Genomic DNA, 18014 nt, shown 5'->3' with positions numbered 1-18014 from the left:
AACTCAGCAAAGTGTCTGTGCTTCATAGAATAAATCAATTATTTTTTGCATATTTTTTTAATTACTAGAGTAAAAATGACCCAAAAAAAGCGTGGAAATAAATTTAAAATAGAAAAAAAAGATTCTCTCTCTTCTTTTTAACCATTTTCGCTTGCAGTGATTGAGAAAATGTGAAAAAAAAATTGATTTATTTTTGTTAGCAATACTCAAAAATAAAAAATTAATCTTTTTTAATTTTGCTAATACTAAAAGTAATATAAATATAATTTTTGTTGTCTTTGATGGTGAAAATGAAACTAAAGAATAAAGATATAAATTGATAAGGGTTTGTTTGATTTGCGATTTTATTTTCTATTTTCTATTTTTTATATTTTTTATTTTTTAGATTTTATAAAAAAAAGTAAAAACAATAAAAACTATAAAATCTTGCTTTCATTTTTTGTTTTTATTTTTTTTTAAATTTAAAAAATAAAAAATAAAAATACAAACCAATGCACTATAAAATTTTTTATATTTCTATTTAAATAGGTAAATAAAAAAATTTATTTAAAAAAAAAGCCAATGAAATTAGTGGGACTAAAAAAAATTGAGCTCAGTTGTGCAGTGACTGACTTATTTATTTGCACTTGGGGTGAAGAAAAGTAAGGATACACACTCGCAAAAGACATGGTTGGGGCCGCCCCACGGTTCCTCTCTCTCCTCACCACAGCTCCCTCCCCTCTCCTCCGCCACCGCCGCCACCTCCTCCTCCTCTCCGCAAACTTCCGCCGCCTCTCCACTCCCTTTTCAACTTTCGCACCCTCTCCTCTCAAACTCAAACCGTCCCAGCACCATCACCATCCACAACCACAACAGCAGCACCAGCAGCAGCAACGCTTTCAAACCGTAGCAGCTTTCTCTCCTTCTTCTTCCGACACCTTTCCTTCCTCAGTCTCACACCCATGGCCCGAGTGGTCCCGCTTCCTCTCCCACCTCACCTCCGCCGGGTACCTCCACCGCCCGCCCCCTGACCTCGGAACCTTCGCGCCGCCCCCTGAGTTGTCGCGCCAATTCGTTGCGGAGGCTGCCGCTTGCTACGCCTTCGCCGCTGATAGACCCAACCTCTTGCGGTTCGTTTTTTCTTCCGTTCCCAATCCAATTATCTGCTCCGATTATTGACAAGTGTTGAATTGAATTGAATGGCTGTATGCTTGCATTTATGTAGGTTGCTTTCGAAGAGAGACGTCGGGGTTGTGGTTGAAAATGGTAACCCCTTTCTGTTCCGAGATGCAAAGGAATCCATCGCAAAGATGAAAGCTTTCGTGTCAACCAATGATGCCGACGTAAGTGCCCAGTTATTATTATTATTATTATTATTGTCATTGTTTCTTTTCTTGAATGGATAGGGATATCGAAGTTGACTAGTTTGTGACATTGCAATAGTTATATATTAATCCATTATTCTCAATGTTGGGTTAATTAGATACTCTTGTTGCTTTAGCAACCTAATATATGCTTACCTTTCTCTTGTTAAGTTCCCACTTCTTCATAGGAAAAATTGACAATTTTATTTTCTGGGTTTTTGGGTGGGGGTGGGTGCTTTTTCATTTCATGCCTTGAGATTATTTCATAAGTTTGTCTAGAAAAACCAAAAAGTTTCATGCTAAATTTGTTTTCCTTCTTGAATGGATGATAAGATGTGCTTTGTCCTAAATGCTGCTGCATTCTAGTTTTCTTTGGGATATAATAGTCATGCTTAACCAGTTAATCACTCTCAACACCTCTTTCGAACTAATATTGGTGTGTATAACCAGAAACCAGAAAGCAATCGAAAGAAGTTTGCTTTTGAGTGGTTGGAAGTTGACATATAAGGATTGCTCAAGTACATTTCTCTTTTGGTGTTCTAACTCCTAAGAAAAGTGAAAAAATGGAGATTTCCCAAAATCCTAAACTTCTGTTCTTGATAGTTGCATCTTTTCCATTTCATTCCGATATTCGAAAATATGTGATGTGAGAACAGTTAATTCACATTGTCATGTGTGTTAAAGCAGTTAGCAGCCATTGATCTAGTTGCACATGTTATGCCCTTTATAGGTATTGGACACTGACAGAGCAACAACAGTTGATCTAATGAAGTTTATGCTTAGTTATGCAAGTAACCCATTGGTTACATCTGAAAGCAATAATCTATCTAACAGAGATATTGTTGAATCATCTGTGAGAAATCTGTTTGGTGAACTTTACAAGCTGAGTTACAGTGCACCTGGGCCCAACTCTTCCGATTCGGTGCAAAATCAAATATCTAGTGGATATGGACAGACAATGCCTCCTGGTCGAAACATTGAAATGAAAAGGGGTGATTGGATTTGCCCAAGGTAGGCAGGACATTATCGTTTATCTTTTCACTTTGAATTACAATTGGTTAATTTTGTTTCTTCAAGTATTGTGAAGAGTATTCTGATAAATCAGTGCACTCCCTTTCAAATATTGAGCAGGTGTAATTTCATGAATTTCGCAAGAAATGTTAAATGCCGCGAGTGTGAGGAAGCAAGGCCAAAAAGACAATTGACAGGAGGAGAATGGGAATGTCCTCAGTATGTGTACCCGTCTATTTTTTGTTCCCCTCTAATTTTGATGTACACAACCAATTGATGAAATTTTGTTTTTCAAGGTGCGATTTCTATAATTATGGGAGGAATATGACTTGCTTAAGGTGTGATTGCAAGCGACCGGGACAGATATCTTTGGGTCCTGCCAATACCCTGTCAAATATGGGGTATGGAAATGGAGACAATACTAATACTTCAGAGATTGATAGTAGACTAGCTGCTAATGAAGAGAAAGCACGGCGTTGGTTTAGTAAGGTTTCTCAACTAGACAGCAGTGCGGATATTGACAGCTTGATTGGGGATGAAGATTTTCCCGAGATAATGCCATTAAGGAAAGGAGTAAATAGATTTGTTGTGAGCACAAGGAAAACTCCGTTGGAGAGGAGATTGGCTGACGCTCGATACAGGAGAAACTTGGACAATAATGGCATTCCCAGGGTTGAGGATTTTAAAGCTGAGGAATCAACCAGGATAAATGATCCTCCATTTTCTTCAGATCTGGCTGCCCAAAAAATTGAGAACATGACAACAGAAAAGAGCGAAACTGATGCTCAGTATGCAGGTACTAGTTCAGGTAACAATTCACAACTTTCTAATAATTCTACAAACCAAAATGGCATCATAGATAAGGAGAAAGATCAAGCTGAAAAATCTGAGCGGTGGTTTAGAAAGGTTGCTGAGTTGCATGATATTTCAGATTCATCAAGCAGGGTATCTGATGAGGACTTCCCTGAAGTAATGCCTATGCGCACAGGAGAAAACCGATTTGTTGTTAGCAAGAAAAAGGATCGATCTTTGACTTCACCTGCGTACAAGAGACGATTGGCCATGGAACAATCTGGCAACAATACCAACTTTGTCCCCTTTGTTCCCTTCCCTCCAGATTACTTTGCCAAAAAGGACAAGCAACCGGAAAATGGAGTAGATTCAGTGGATATTTCTTCGACTGCTGAATCATCTTCAATATCTGAAGCGGCAGAGAATCTTCCAAAGATGCCAGATGATGCTAGAGCTAGAGCTGAGTTACGAGGCGCAAACTATTCCCCAGGTATGACCAATGCTGAAACAATGTCTGGGGTTCCAGAGATCTTCCATAATGCTACATTTGGCCGGGAAAGAAAAGAAAATGTCAGAGAGATTAGAAGACAAGATGAAAACATGAAGAACTGTAGTCCAGAACCTTCCAGACAGCACTCGACTAAAAATGATATTGGTTCCATTTCTGGGGCATTAACTAGTGGAAATTCCAGTTTCAATCAAGAGAATTCCGGGAACAAGAACAGCAATCAAGAGCCAAATTTGACAGGCAGTTTGGAAAACCAGAATAACAGAACACAGTGGACAGGAAAGAGTTTGGAGGGGTCAGCTGTCAAGGAACCAGATCCTTTGGACATGTCAGAGGAGGCAAAGGCAGAGAGGTGGTTCCGTCGTGTCGCACAGATCAAGGATATCTCTGAGCTCAGTCAGATTCCAGATGAAGATTTTCCTTCGATAATGCCTATGCGTAAAGGCGTGAATAGATTTGTTGTGAGCAAGAGGAAAACGCCGTTGGAAAGGAGATCGACATCTCAGCAGTACCGAAGAAACCTTCCTGTTGTGAGTTCAGATCCTCTTAAAAAGGAAAATGAAGGTAGCTGAAGGGCACTAGTTAGTTTTCCAGTTGTTTTTATTTTATTTTTTGAATGAGATTAAAATTTTACCGGCAAATATTTGTATCCCATTTATTCGCGAGTGCAGAAAGAAATATAATGATGTTTTAACCTTATCAGTAACTATTACTTTGTATTGTTGTAAGAAATTTTTGATGAAGTATCTATGCATGGGTTTGAGTTACTTACCATCTTAGCCTGTCAAATTTCAGAACAGTAAAACCAATATTTTGAGGCTGTTTTACTATATGGAATGTAGAAATAGGATTGAAATTGGAGTTTATAAAATGGTTTGTTCCCATATAAATTTCTCTTATCTTTCTAGAATTTTTTCTATTCTTAGTTATTTGTCTATTTTTATTTGATCCACCTTCTTAAATAAATATTCTGTCAGACTTTTTTCTACATATTTAAACAACTTAACACGATATTTTACATTTCGGGTATGTTTGGGCACTATTATTTTGTTAAAAAAAGATCTTTTTTCAATAAAAAAATATCTTTTTTTATTTTTTAACGTGTTTGGCAAATTTCTAGTAGTAAAAATAAAAGCACTAGTAAAATAAAAAAAAAATCTTTTTTGAGAAGCTGTAATTTACATTTTTTTTTAAAAGATCTTTTTTTCTTAAAAAAAGATGTTTTTCATGTAATAAATGAACAAAAAAATATTTTTATACTGTTATACTTAAACATAATTGATAGATAAAAATACATTTTTACATGAGATATTCAAACATAAAATTATTTTTACTTCTCTATAAGATCTTTTAAAAAAAATAACTAAAAAAAAGATTTTTTTTTAAAAGCCCACCCAAACAAATCCTTCTACTGTTTTAGCATAGATTAACTTATTTACCCTTGCAAGTTGCAACGTCACGAAGATTTGATATATTAGTTTTCGAGAGCATAATGTAAACTTCCTCCTATATCCATATTTGGGACCGAGTATATAGCAAAGACAAAGTTGTAAAAATAAATAAAATAATAACAAAAAAATCGGAGATACTTATGTATAGAATTTTGTCAATGAAGCATGGACACTTCATTAAATTATTGTATTTGTGAATTGGACATATTTTAAATACTACATTTATTGACACTCGTCTGATATGTGTATTTAATGTATTTAACAGTGTCTTAATAAAAAATAAAAAATTATTTTTCGGACATGCTTTGACACATTTATATACCATCACGTGTCCAATCTTATTTTTAAATGTATTAATGACATAAATTTAGAGATAGTATATATTATTATTTATTAAAATAAAAAAATTTTAAATATTTTATATAATTAAAATAAGACATTAAAAATAATTAAAAAATTAATTTATATTTTAATATTAATAAAATATCAATATATTATTACGATTTATCCAAAAAATACTTTATATTTTATATATATGCATGTCCCTGCATCTTATAAGATTTTAAAATTCGTGTAGCGTGTCTCGTATCGTATCATGTCCCGTATCCATATCCATGTTAGTGTTCGTGCATCATAGAATTTTGCTAATGAGATGACAATGAAACAGATGCACAATAATAATAAGGTTTAATTATTATGTCGATCCTTATAGTTTTACTTAATTTTTAATTAGGTCCCTATATTTTTTTTTCTTTTCGATTGAGTCACTAATACCATATCAGATTTTGTAATTAAGTTTCTGCTATGACAAAAATGCTAGCATTGACGGTTAAACAAAATAAATATGCCTAACAATTGACTTAATATTTTGTATAGTTTAACAGAATATTTCGTTAATTTCAATATTTTTGTTACGGTAGAAATTTAGTTACAAAATCTAATATGGTATAAGGACTTAATTGAAAAGAAAAAAAAAAAAAAACAACAACAACACTGGTGAAATTTTACAGGTCAAAGACATGATAGGGGACCGTGAATGTGGCTAAATATTCTTGAAGACGTGGCCAAACCTCTATCACGATTTTATATATTCTAGCAAGCACCAAATGTGAACTATTAGTCCAATCTCCAGAAGATGCCAGCCACTTTCTCAAGCACTCCACTCTGTCTATATACTCTATTCTTAGCCTAATATGAAAGATTTATTAAATTTTACATTTTCTTATGACATAAGTGATCGAAGTAAATTATAGCTGTTAAAATTTCTTTGTCAAGTAGTGTAACTAGTTCTCCCTCAGAAACAGAATCAGGTGACATTTTTCATAAGGACTTGTTGCTGATTGTATCAATAGAAAAGAAAGATAAGGATATGGTTTTAGGCTTCTAGCTTTGGCATCACCATGTCTTTACAAAAATGGTTGAGCAATGCTGCTCGGATTCTCAACTCAATCATATGTTTTGTTGTGTTCCTCGTCTTCGATCTTCTTGACGCCATTTTCTGCGTTATCTTTAGATTCCTTGATGAGTACATTGAAGGGGAGGCTTCCCCTTGTTGCTGCGGCAAAGGCCGGAAAGAAAAGAATGTGAAGGAAGATGAAGATTATGGCTTGTCAGAGAGCCTAAACGAGAGGAGGAACATTTTTAGAGAAATGACGAGGTTCTTGAAAATTAGGTGTAAAAGGGAAGATTCCCATGAAGAATGTGAGAAAATTGGTGGAAGGTTAATGAAAAAAAGCTGGTCTGATTGTGGATGTGAGTCTTGCCTTTCATGGATGAATGATGATGGTGACTATAGGCTTCATTTTGTTGTGAAGGAACCTTTAAATGGTATCATATTCCTACTAATGAATCTTTGCGGTTCCATTTGTTACATTCATTCATAGACACAAATTGTATGATGGAAGCCGAGAGAGAGTAATGATTTTATGATTCTATGACTTTTTGACAGATGGTGAGAATTGCAGGGGAAGAAGGCCTTCAGAGAATGTGATATTCTTGCATGGATTTATCTGTTCTTGCTCATTCTGGACAGAGACAGTGTTTCCATGTTTTTCTGAGAAAGTGAATCAAGATTACAGATTGATTGCCATAGACCTTTTGGGATTTGGAAAGAGTCCAAAGCCAAGGGATTGCATGTACACATTGAAGGAACATGTGGAAATGATTGAGAAATCAGTGATTCAGCCATTGAAGTTAGACACTTTCCATTTGGTTGCACATTCCATGGGATGCATAATTGCATTGGCAATTGCTGCAAAGTACCCCACTTGTGTAAAATCAATCACTCTTGTTGCACCTGTAAGTGCCTTACACCCAAACAAGATACTAATCTTGAAAAATATTAAACAAATACACCTTAATTTGTGTATTAGTATCATGTCAATGTCATATTTTAGAAAACGCAAGTGTGTTAACAATAGTATATGCTTTTTACAAATAGAAAAGGTGTTTGTGTAATATACTAATATTAAAGGCTCATAACTGATTAGTACTTTTTTTCCTTTTTTAGTTGTGTAAATTACCTTGATTTTTTCTTCTTTTAGACAATATTACATAAAAGAGATTTTTTGGTGCCTATAATTTTTTTTCTTAAATTGCCTAAAAGTAGAGATAAAAAATGGTGGGATTCATCATTTTATTTTTTAATTCTATGTATAAAATTTAGGCACCATACAAGACACCATTACATAAATACTCCTTAATTTATCATATTTTACAAAATACAAAAATATCTAGTTAGCATATTTTAATAAAAAAGAGATGTGACTCTAATATATGCTACATGCACAAAAAATTAGTCACCAAAATAATCATCTATATATAATACATTTTAAAATACAAAATACATATTGAAAATAAATTAAACAATATATATTTATGGATTGATTTTTAGTGTAGACATACCATTTTTTATCTTCTAATATAATAATAAAACAAAAAAATTGAGGTCAATGTCATTTAAGCATATTTATTTATAATTAATGTCATTGCATTATCTAGTTATAATAAGAGTTACATACTTTTACTGTTATGACTTATTGCCTAGTAAAGTATTCTTACTTTTCTCCATTATTCTCCTTATGGTTCTCTGGTGACAGCCATACTCTCCTTCTGAAGGCAACGATGCTTGTTTAAACGCGCTGGCAAATATGGCTGGGAAGAAATTGTGGCCTCCATTAGCATTTGGTTCTTCGTTTATGTCATGGTATGAGCACTTGGGTAGATGCATTTGCTTTCTCTACTGCAGAAACCACAGGATATGGGAGTCCATTCTCAAATTCATTACTCTCAAGAGGTACCAAACGTTTCTTTCCATTATTATCTATACCAACCACGTTTCGTAAACAAAAAATTAACCACCATATCAACCTCCTCTCTATAGAATACATATTAAAAATGAATTAAACACAACGTATGTTTATACACAACTACATAATAATTAATTTAGTGGTTGATTTTTTGTGTGCACATCATAATATTTTTGTATTTATACCTCTATATAAAGTGAATAAGAATAATTTGATTTGAATTTTTTGTTTATATATATTTGTGTTTATTGACAAGATATTAGTAAATTATAACGTAATTTTATTGATTTTCTACAAAATAGATGACACTATTCATATTTTATACATTATATACTAATCTCATTTTATATTTAAGAATTTTTTAGGATAATATTTCTAAACCTCAAATAAAAAACTTTTTGGTTTTGAAGACAAAGATAAAGACACAAAATATTTCTATGTTAGAAACACATTTTTTATACTTCTTAAATCTGAAGACAGAAAATATTTATTTGTATCTTTTATCTTTATAATTTTTTATCTGAAAACAGAATATATAAAAACACAACTTAAATAATAGGACATTCAACATTCATGTATTTCATAAAATATGACATAAGCATAACATTTGACCTTTTCATTATCTTTAGGAACGTCAATGTATATCACCTAACCTTATTTGGAATACCACCTAACCTTAGGTGAATCATTGTAATTTACTCTAAATTAAAATGTATAGAAGACATTACATATTTCTAGTCTCTATTGCTTGCTAATTATCAACAATGATGATAACTAAGCATGTGTTTTTTCTGTTCTCAGGGAGCTTCATTTCTTGATCAAAGACTTGCCTAGGCACACTCATCACTCAGCTTGGAGTTCCATGCACAATGTGATATGTGGTGGGGCGAAATTTATGGACACTTATCTCAGAATATCGACCGAAGCTGGGGTTATTATTAATATAATACAAGGTAACAAGGATGAGGTTGTACCAATGGAATGCTGCATTAACTTAAAGAAGAAGGCTCTAAATGCTGAAATTAACATTATTCCAAATGCAAACCACAAGACAGTACTTTTTGGCAGAGAGAAGGAATTTGCAAATAGTCTAGAGCATACATGGGCATCTTCATCTTGATATATGTATTTAGGTGATTTTATTGGATTTTTTCAAATAACATACATAGAATTGGAAAATAACTTAAATTATCTCTATTGATTTGTAAATCGTATTTTATATGAAACGTATCAAGCTAAATCTTAAAAAAAATATCAAGTAAACTATAATTTTACTTGTCAAAAAAATTAATTCATGAAGAAAGCAAACTAGTTTTGTACTTGTCAAAAAAAATATTTGTGTGACAAACATATCGAATCATTAAATTTATTTGTGGATAAATTTTTTCTTATTCTGAATTTTTATAGATAAAAATAATATTAAAAAACTTTCTATATAACTTATAGACATGGCAATTTAGTCAAAAAAATATTTTTAAATTATATCTATAAAATATATGTAAATGGTAGATTATAGTATAAAGATATTTTGGTGGTTACAGTAACTATACAAATATTGTTAAAATTAAAGTTACATTTTTTATATTTTGATAATATTTTTTTTATTTTTTAAATTAAAAAACACTATTAAATAATAAAAAGTATTACTTTAATTTTTGGCAATACTTTTTTTAAAGTACCGCGTAGCCACTATAGTAAAAAAAATTTCAATCTGACTCTAGTCGCACGGGAAGATACGCCAGATACGGAGTCGAGCAGGGACGTTAGAGCTTTAGGTGACACTGTAGTGAGTAGGAATGCCAGAGACACAAGGAAATCACAGAAAAGGGATAGAAGAAGCGAATTACAGAGAAAGAAGAGAAACTTAGGATTTGTGCAGTGAGAACATAGAGATGCTAGAGAAATTACGCTAGTGAGTGGGAAGTTTGGGTTTGACAAACTTATTTTATATATTAGTTTATTTCAAGTAAGATTTATAAGAAAACAAATGTATTATAATATTAATTAAAGTAATTGACTTATAGTGGTTCTATGAATTTTTAAAAAAGAAAATATGTGAATTTAATTTCCATCTACTTTATTAAATATATCCTAAACTCACAATTTAACCCATTTTGCTTTTAGTCTGATTTACGACAAGTTGGATTGTCAACTCTATTTAATTGGATTAGGTCAGATTAAATATTCGTAAATAAAATTAATATTATCAATCTTAATTAAAGTAGTGTAAACATCCTAAAATGAGTTAGACCTTAAAATGGTTCCTAAAATTATACTTGAGTTTTAAAGTGATATTTGAAATTAATAGTTACTCAAATTTATTTTTGAAGTTGCACGCGACTCAAAATAGTCTCTAAGACACTTTCCGTCCATAGTTTGTCATCAAAAAGCTAAGTTGGGCTGATTCCTGCCATGCTGGCAGTGTAATGACATCGTTTTGAATTTAAAAAAAATAAAGAAGAAACACCCTAATAGACTAATGGTCTTTGAGCAGGAGCAAAGTTAGACAATATTTAGTCGGGGGCCAATTTTTTTAATTTTTTATTTTAACAAAAAAATTATATATGTAATTAAAAATAACAAATAAGACTTAAAATTTACTTCTTATAAGATAATTAAACATATCATTTATTAAAATAATTAAACACAAATATCTCAAAATTAACTTCAAATGTTGTAAATATAGGTTGTTACATTTAAAATATTCAAACATTATTCAAATTCTTTTTAGATATTTTCTGCAAATTATTAAAAAATATATTATATTTCATGTAAATAATTTAAATCACAACTATAATTTATGTGAAGAAAAAATTAATAATATTATTATTAAAATTGAAATGAATTAAAATTTGCAACTTACATAGATATTTGAGTTTAATGATTTTTCCTACTAATTCTTATGTTTCAATGATATCCCACGATCAAGACAATTGGGTGAATCCCGTAAAACTATTTCATAGAAGTTCATTCTGGGTTCAAGTGACATTTCACCCCTAACCACAACTCATCCGCTGATTTTTCAACATCAGTCGGTTCGAACCTCCACTTAATTTCACCCAAGCTTCATCCTAGTCATAGATAGATCACCCAGGTTCGATTCAAAGCCATCTATTATTGAATCTGTATTGAAAGTAGTTGTAATTTTTTTCTCAATGTAAATGACTAAATTATCTGTAAGAAATTCATCTACTATTTTACTCTGAAACTTTGTTTTAACAATTTTCATTGTCGAGAAAGCTATTTCTGTTGTTGTTGTAGATACTGGAAGAGTCAAGACTTTGCGAATCAATCTATCAACCAAATGATAAGTTCTTGATTTTTCTGTTTCTTTTAATCTTTGACATAATTCAAAAAGTGTTCCAACATCTTTAAATGATTCGGAATATCAAATATATAATATTGCAATTAAGTGTTTAAAAGAATCCTTTTATGATTAGAAAAATCTGAAAGATAAAAATCTGAATATTCAACAACTTAAATTTGTCTTTAGGATCTAAAGCAGTACTTAAAGTCAAAAACTCCATGGTCTCATTGAATTTACTATTTAACTCTTGTATTTGAGAGTTAATTGCGGTAAAAAACACATCTACTCGATAATGATGCTTAACTGTTATCTTTGGTGGATGAGATTGACCTCTTCCAACCATGTATTGTGTACTAATATCAGGAATGCTAATTTCATGCTTCTCATAAAATTTCTTAACAGTCTCAAGTAAATTGCACCAACCATTATCTCTCAATTTTTGAAGAAGTAATTTTGATGTGGAAACAACATACATTGCATTCAAAATATCTTAAAATTTTTGTTGTAATGCTTGGCACAAAATATTAGTAATCCACATGATTTCCTTCATCAAATGTAACGAAAAAACAAATTCAAACGAGGATAGCACTTTGTTGACATCGTAAGCCTCGCCTCTTTGAGCAAAAGTTGTACCATCATCAATAATGTTATTAAGAACGGTTTGAGTAGCTGCAAACATTCTTATCAAGTTACAAATAGCACATGATTTTCTTCATCAAATGTAACGAAAAAACAAATTCAAACAAGGATAGCACTTTGTTGACATCGTAAGCCTCGCCTCTTTGAGCAAAAGTTGTACCATCATCAATAATGTTATTAAGAACGATTTGAGTAGCTGCAAACATTCTTATCAAGTTACAAATAGAATGAAAGTGAGAACTCCATCTTTTAATTTATCTACATCTCTTTGCAAAGTGCTCACTTGATTTGTACTTTAACCTGTTTTTAGCTCATCATTGACAATCAATTTTACATTTTTAATTTTTTGAGCTTCTTGTAGTTGATTATGTTGTTTGCAAGATGAACCAATAATATTGACAATAATAGTTAATTGTGTAAAAAATTCATGAATTTAAAATATTTTCCTTGAAGCGGCCACCAGTGATAACTACAATCTATGAGCAAAACAATGGACATAATATATTTGTCGGCAATTATTGAAAAATAAAACTTCTAAACTATTCCATTCTCCTCTCATATTGCTAGCACCATTGTACCACATACCTCGAATGTTTTTAATTTAGAAATTATAAATAGAAAACACAAACACCAATTCTTTTTTCAAAGTCAAGGCACTAGTATCACTAACATGTATAAGATCAAAGAAGCGTCGAACGAGACCATCTATATCAACAAATCTCAAAACAATAGCCATTTGCTCTTTTTTAGATTCATCCACAAGTTTCATCAATAATGATACAAATTTTGGCATCTCCAATATTTTTTCTAATTGAGTTTCTTACCATTGTAGTAAGAACATGTAGAATTTCTTTTTTAACATAATTTGAAATATATTTAGCAAATCTAGGACCATTTACCAAAACAAGCTTTTGAACACTGCTATTGTAAGACGATTTAATAAAGTTACCTCGATTATCTGAACTCGAGCTTTCATCATGGTCTTTATAAGCGCAACCTTGAAAAGTCAACCATCTATTACAATCAATAAATGCTCCAAGTTTATGTCGATTATTTTCAATTTCCTCTAATGTTTGTCATTTTATAAGTGTATCAATATGTTGTGATTGCTTAATCAAATCATCACATGATTTTGTTGCTTTGTGATGGAACGAATTGGGACCTTTGCCAATGTAAATTAAAAGAGGACAATTTTTTTCATTGTTTACCTTCTTCCCATTCCTAAAGCCATTTTCAATGAATGTATTTAAACTTGTGTTGATTGAAGATTTCTTAGTGAATAGGTAGCATGGTAAATAATATACATCATCATCTTTAATAGAATACTTTAACTATGAAAGATATAATTCAAACTAAAAAGCTTGAAAATGACAACGATGATTTGTATCACTTGAAAATTGATAATTATTAAGTATTGGTTGATTTGGTCCAGTTTTAAGATAAGCTCGACGAAGTTCATCTCTTTTACTTAGAAGAAACTTTCAAATCATTAGTCGAATTTTTGGATCTCTTACTAAATGACATACTTTCATTTGTTCAGAAATAAGCCGTAAGCATTTTGATTTTGAACTATTTTGTTGAGGAGTTAAAGTATTCATGTTTGAGTTTGATCCTTCAAATATCGAAGATGTTAGTGTTAATGTAACAATATTAAAAACATCTTCACTCTTCTGATTAGTCTTTTAAAAAAGTGTCTATTATTTTCATTTTATTCATAATTCAACTAAATTTTTATAATTGAAAATTTTACATAGATAAATATCATACAATTTAGCTCAACTCAGTTAATTTTAATTTTTACAAATCAATAATATTAATGTCATAAATAATTAATAATAAAATAAAAAAATAAAAACAATATATGTTAGGTTAACATTGTAATTATATAATTATTATATTTAAGTTTTTTAAAAAATTTAAATTATTATTATAAAATTATAAATTAAATAAATAAATATATAAATTGTTTAAAAAATTAATAAAAAAATAAAAAAAAAGAAGAATGAGAGATGATAATAAAAGATGGAATGATACTTGCTATCTTATAGTGATAATGAAAATATGAAACGACGTTTTGTTTTTCTATTTGAGAAAAGAGAGAAAAACTGAAGAAGTGATCTTTGCTAATTGAATAATTGCTGCTGCGTGCTGAGGAAGAGAAGCGTTTCAGATGCTGTGGAAAAGTGATTTTTAAAATATGGATTAGGCTTTTATTTTTTATGATAGCCCATGGTCCAAGTGACTTGTTTCAAGTTGCTTTTCGGCCTGTAGCTTGAGTAGGGAGGCCATACATTCTTAAAAGGGAGGGAGAACTTATTTATTATTTTTTTTATAAAGAATTTTTTGGGGAGAAAGCACTATCTTCTCCTAATATAACGATTCACATTTTAAAACATTTAAATATAAATAAGTTATAATTTATTTTATAAATTAAATTTTTTTACTTTTAAAAATTATTTTATTAAAAATAATTAAATTAATTTTATAATTATTTAAATTTAATTAAATTCAGATTTTTATATATATATTTTTTATGATGAAATATTTTATATAATTAAAATTATAATTTTAGTATATATATATATATATTTTAATTTGAATAATTAATATTTTTAATTTAAAAATAAAGTTTAGTTAATAATATTATTATCGAGTTAGATATTCGTCGATATGAGTAAATATTGGTACTATTCGGTGAATTTAATTTTGCTAATATTTCACCGTATATCTTTTATTATTATGTTACTAATGTCATTTATATTAGTAACTCACATATATTATTACTTGTGTTTTAATATATCCAGTTTTTATAATTATCTGTTTAGGATATTTATAACTTTGAATCGCTGACTCAGGAGACTTATAATGCGACACCCTACCCCATTTTTTGACAACTCATCACTACTTTAATTAATCATCATCATTGCCCTTCGTTCTCCCTTGGAACTGAACCAAGAAGAAATAAAAAAAAAAAAAAAGAAGAAGAAGGCTACGAGGGAGAGAGAATGGAAGCTATAAACCTTTGGCGTTTGTTCGGTTTTGGTATAAGAGAAAGATTAGTAATTAAATTTTATTTTTAAAGGGTAATATTGTATTTGTATATAAAAATCGAGGTACAATTTGTAATTAGATAAGTTTTTGGGTAATAAATAGAGTACGGGAATAAAACTGTATATTTTATAAAGGTTCAAGGTTATTTTTATAAATGTTGAGATAAGTGATGTTTCAAATATAATGTTATAAAAATGTTGAGTTAAAAATAAAATATTTAAAAGTTTGAGATTAAAAACATAGATAACAAGAGTTTAAGAATAAAAGTTTTACGAAGCTAAGTTTTTAAGAACAGATATAAATATTATTTATTTACCATTTAAAATATCTTATTTATATTATTGCCATTATTTTATTAAGAATATTAATTAATAAAGATATTATTAATATTATTGTAGGTCAGAGAAGAGTAAAAAGAGTGATCTTAAAAGTTTTAGGGAACACCGACTGAATTAAAGAATCTTATGATTGTCTTTCCATAAAATACATAGTGGGTGATGAGAGAAAAGTACGAAGATACTTTGAACTATTAAAGAAAATTACGTAAAAGAATGAAAAAAGAGAAAAGAGAACACGTCATGTGTGATTATAAAATGATTAAAAGGTCACGAGAGGGTGACGGAAAATAAATAGTTATAGTGCCGATGTGAAAATGTTAAGTCATGGGCTTTATATGTGAATGATTGTGTAGGGACACCCGTGTATATGGAATGGCTTCCAGGAGAAAAGATCACATGCTTCAGCTGGAGAATCAGCGCTTGTAAGAGGTTGGAACCTTGCAGAATTATGCCGCTGGAATGCCTTATCTGACTTGCGAGTCAGATTGCATCGGGTTGATAGAGGATAAATGTCGGTCTATAATTTTCACTAAATAAATCCGTTGCAAGTATAGTTCCAAACCAACAAATTATCCTTCAGTCAACATTTAATTAGGTTGTCACAAGTACAAACTCCAATAAAAATAAACCGAAGTATTCAAATCTCGGGTCGTCTCTCAAAAAATTGCAAGGAAGTGTGTTTATTATTGGTTACAATGTACTTCTTTTTGGGATTTTGAAATAAGAAACAAGAAATGTAAACATCGAGAGAGTAAAGAAAACTCAAATGGTAAAAAGGTCTTGGCAAGGGTTAATGCTTAAGGATCTCTATCCTTGTCACTAACTATAATATGATAGTTGTAGGGATCAATCTCATTTAGTCATCCTCTAACAATTGAAAGAAAGTCAAATGAGTTTCATCAATCCCAATCCATAAGTCCTAGCCACTCACTAATCGAATTAGTGAAAGCTAGTGTCAATAGACATCAATCATCAGTCACTTGGACATTAGCAACTCAAGGTCACCCAAATTACCAACCCAAGCCAAGAATAGAAAAATCTACTCTATAGCTAAAAGAAACATTTCATCAAACACATAGCATGCAATAAAAGCAAACATCACAAAATGCAAGAAGTAGTAAAGGCTATGACTAACATAAACAAGAAATCAATAATAGTAACTAAGGCAAATATCAAGAGACATGAAAACATAAAATTGCATTAAAAGAAAATTGAGAGTAACAAAAGGACTCATAAACTAAAATTGCAAAATAAAGAAATTAACAAGAGGAGTTGGTAAACTAAATTAAAATAAGACTGAAACCTAAACCTAAGGAGAAATTGAAAGAAGAAACCCTAAATCCTAAAGAGAAGAAAGAGCTTCTCTCTCTAGAATTCTATATCTAAAACCTAAAGCGTGTAAATGAATGAATGATGGATGTATCCAGCTCCATTTCCAGCATCTTCTCTTCATTTTCGGGTTTGAAACAGGGCCAAAAGCAGCCCAGATATCGCCCCCAACATATTCCTTTAATTGCAGCACGTGACGCTCGTCACGCGTATGCGTCATCCACACATACACATCGCTTGGACTCTGCACTGGCCACGCGTACGCATCAGTCATGCGTACGCGTCATTTGGACTATGGCTTGGTCACGCGTACACGTCATCTATGCGTATGCATCGAGACCAGTTTCTCAAATCTTCAATTCTTTATGTTCCTTTCACTTTTGTATGCTCCCTTTTCATCCTCTAAGCCATTCCTGCCCTATAAACCCTGAAATCACTTAACACACATATCATGGCATCGAATGGTAATAAAAGAGGATTAAAAATTATCCAATTTAAGGTCTAGAAAGCATGTTTTCAATCATAGCACAAAATTAGGAAGGAAACTTAAAAACATGCAATTTACATGAATAAGTGTGAGAGTAGTTGACAAAATCCACTCAATTCAATCCAAAATATATCATAAAATAGTGGTTTATGAATCTTTCCACACTTAAACATTAGCATGTCCCCATGCTAAGCTCAAGAGAAGCCATAAAGGGGTGAAGAGGGATGGTAGGATTTATTAAATACAACCTATTTATATGAATGCAACTAAATACAAAATGTTTCTACCTACTTGGTTAAAAGTAAATCAATCTCCAAGAATATATGAACAAGTAGGGCTAACATAGTATGATGATTAAAGAATTACACTAATTTAAATCATAAAATAAGTACAAATGACTTGTAAGAAGAAAGCTCGTGAAAGCAGGGAACAAGGAATTGAGCATCGAAC

General features: G+C 30.9%; 2 protein-coding genes across 3 annotated transcripts; both read left to right on the top strand.

The window, feature by feature from the left end:
• Nucleotides 1-571: 571 nt before the first annotated feature.
• Nucleotides 572-4428, top strand: LOC112754726 (zinc finger protein VAR3, chloroplastic). 2 transcript variants are annotated; one of them, XM_025802476.2, is made up of 6 exons: nucleotides 595-1109; nucleotides 1205-1322; nucleotides 2074-2354; nucleotides 2475-2573; nucleotides 2651-3162; nucleotides 3286-4428. In XM_025802476.2, exons 1-6 carry the CDS (start codon nucleotides 667-669, stop codon nucleotides 4224-4226), a joined length of 2394 nt encoding a protein of 797 aa, XP_025658261.1. In that variant the 5' UTR covers nucleotides 595-666; the 3' UTR covers nucleotides 4227-4428. The 2 variants fall into 2 exon arrangements, with proteins under 2 accessions (XP_025658260.1, XP_025658261.1); XM_025802475.3 differs by having other exon boundaries at nucleotides 572-1109; nucleotides 2651-4428.
• A 1751-nt stretch (nucleotides 4429-6179) lies between these two features.
• Nucleotides 6180-9639, top strand: LOC112754725 (probable lysophospholipase BODYGUARD 4). The gene is made up of 4 exons (XM_025802474.3): nucleotides 6180-6932; nucleotides 7054-7403; nucleotides 8204-8400; nucleotides 9215-9639. Exons 1-4 carry the CDS (start codon nucleotides 6506-6508, stop codon nucleotides 9531-9533), a joined length of 1293 nt encoding a protein of 430 aa, XP_025658259.1. The 5' UTR covers nucleotides 6180-6505; the 3' UTR covers nucleotides 9534-9639.
• Nucleotides 9640-18014: the final 8375 nt, after the last annotated feature.

Source organism: Arachis hypogaea, chromosome 16 (genome assembly GCF_003086295.3).
Source record: "Arachis hypogaea cultivar Tifrunner chromosome 16, arahy.Tifrunner.gnm2.J5K5, whole genome shotgun sequence".
In the NCBI taxonomy this organism is placed as follows: domain Eukaryota; kingdom Viridiplantae; phylum Streptophyta; class Magnoliopsida; order Fabales; family Fabaceae; genus Arachis; species Arachis hypogaea.
Note: the sequence above shows the minus strand (reverse complement) of the source record. Positions and strands in the feature narration are given on the sequence as shown.

Coding starts and splice junctions, on each gene's coding strand:
- LOC112754726 (XM_025802475.3), top strand. CDS start 667: ATGGTTGGGGCCGCCCCACGGTTCCTCTCTCTCCTCACCACAGCTCCC. Junction 1,323..2,073: donor TGTCAACCAATGATGCCGAC/GTAAGTGCCCAG, acceptor TGCCCTTTATAG/GTATTGGACACTGACAGAGC. Junction 2,574..2,650: donor GGAGAATGGGAATGTCCTCA/GTATGTGTACCC, acceptor TTGTTTTTCAAG/GTGCGATTTCTATAATTATG.
- LOC112754725 (XM_025802474.3), top strand. CDS start 6,506: ATGTCTTTACAAAAATGGTTGAGCAATGCTGCTCGGATTCTCAACTCA. Junction 7,404..8,203: donor CAATCACTCTTGTTGCACCT/GTAAGTGCCTTA, acceptor CTCTGGTGACAG/CCATACTCTCCTTCTGAAGG. Junction 8,401..9,214: donor AAATTCATTACTCTCAAGAG/GTACCAAACGTT, acceptor TTCTGTTCTCAG/GGAGCTTCATTTCTTGATCA.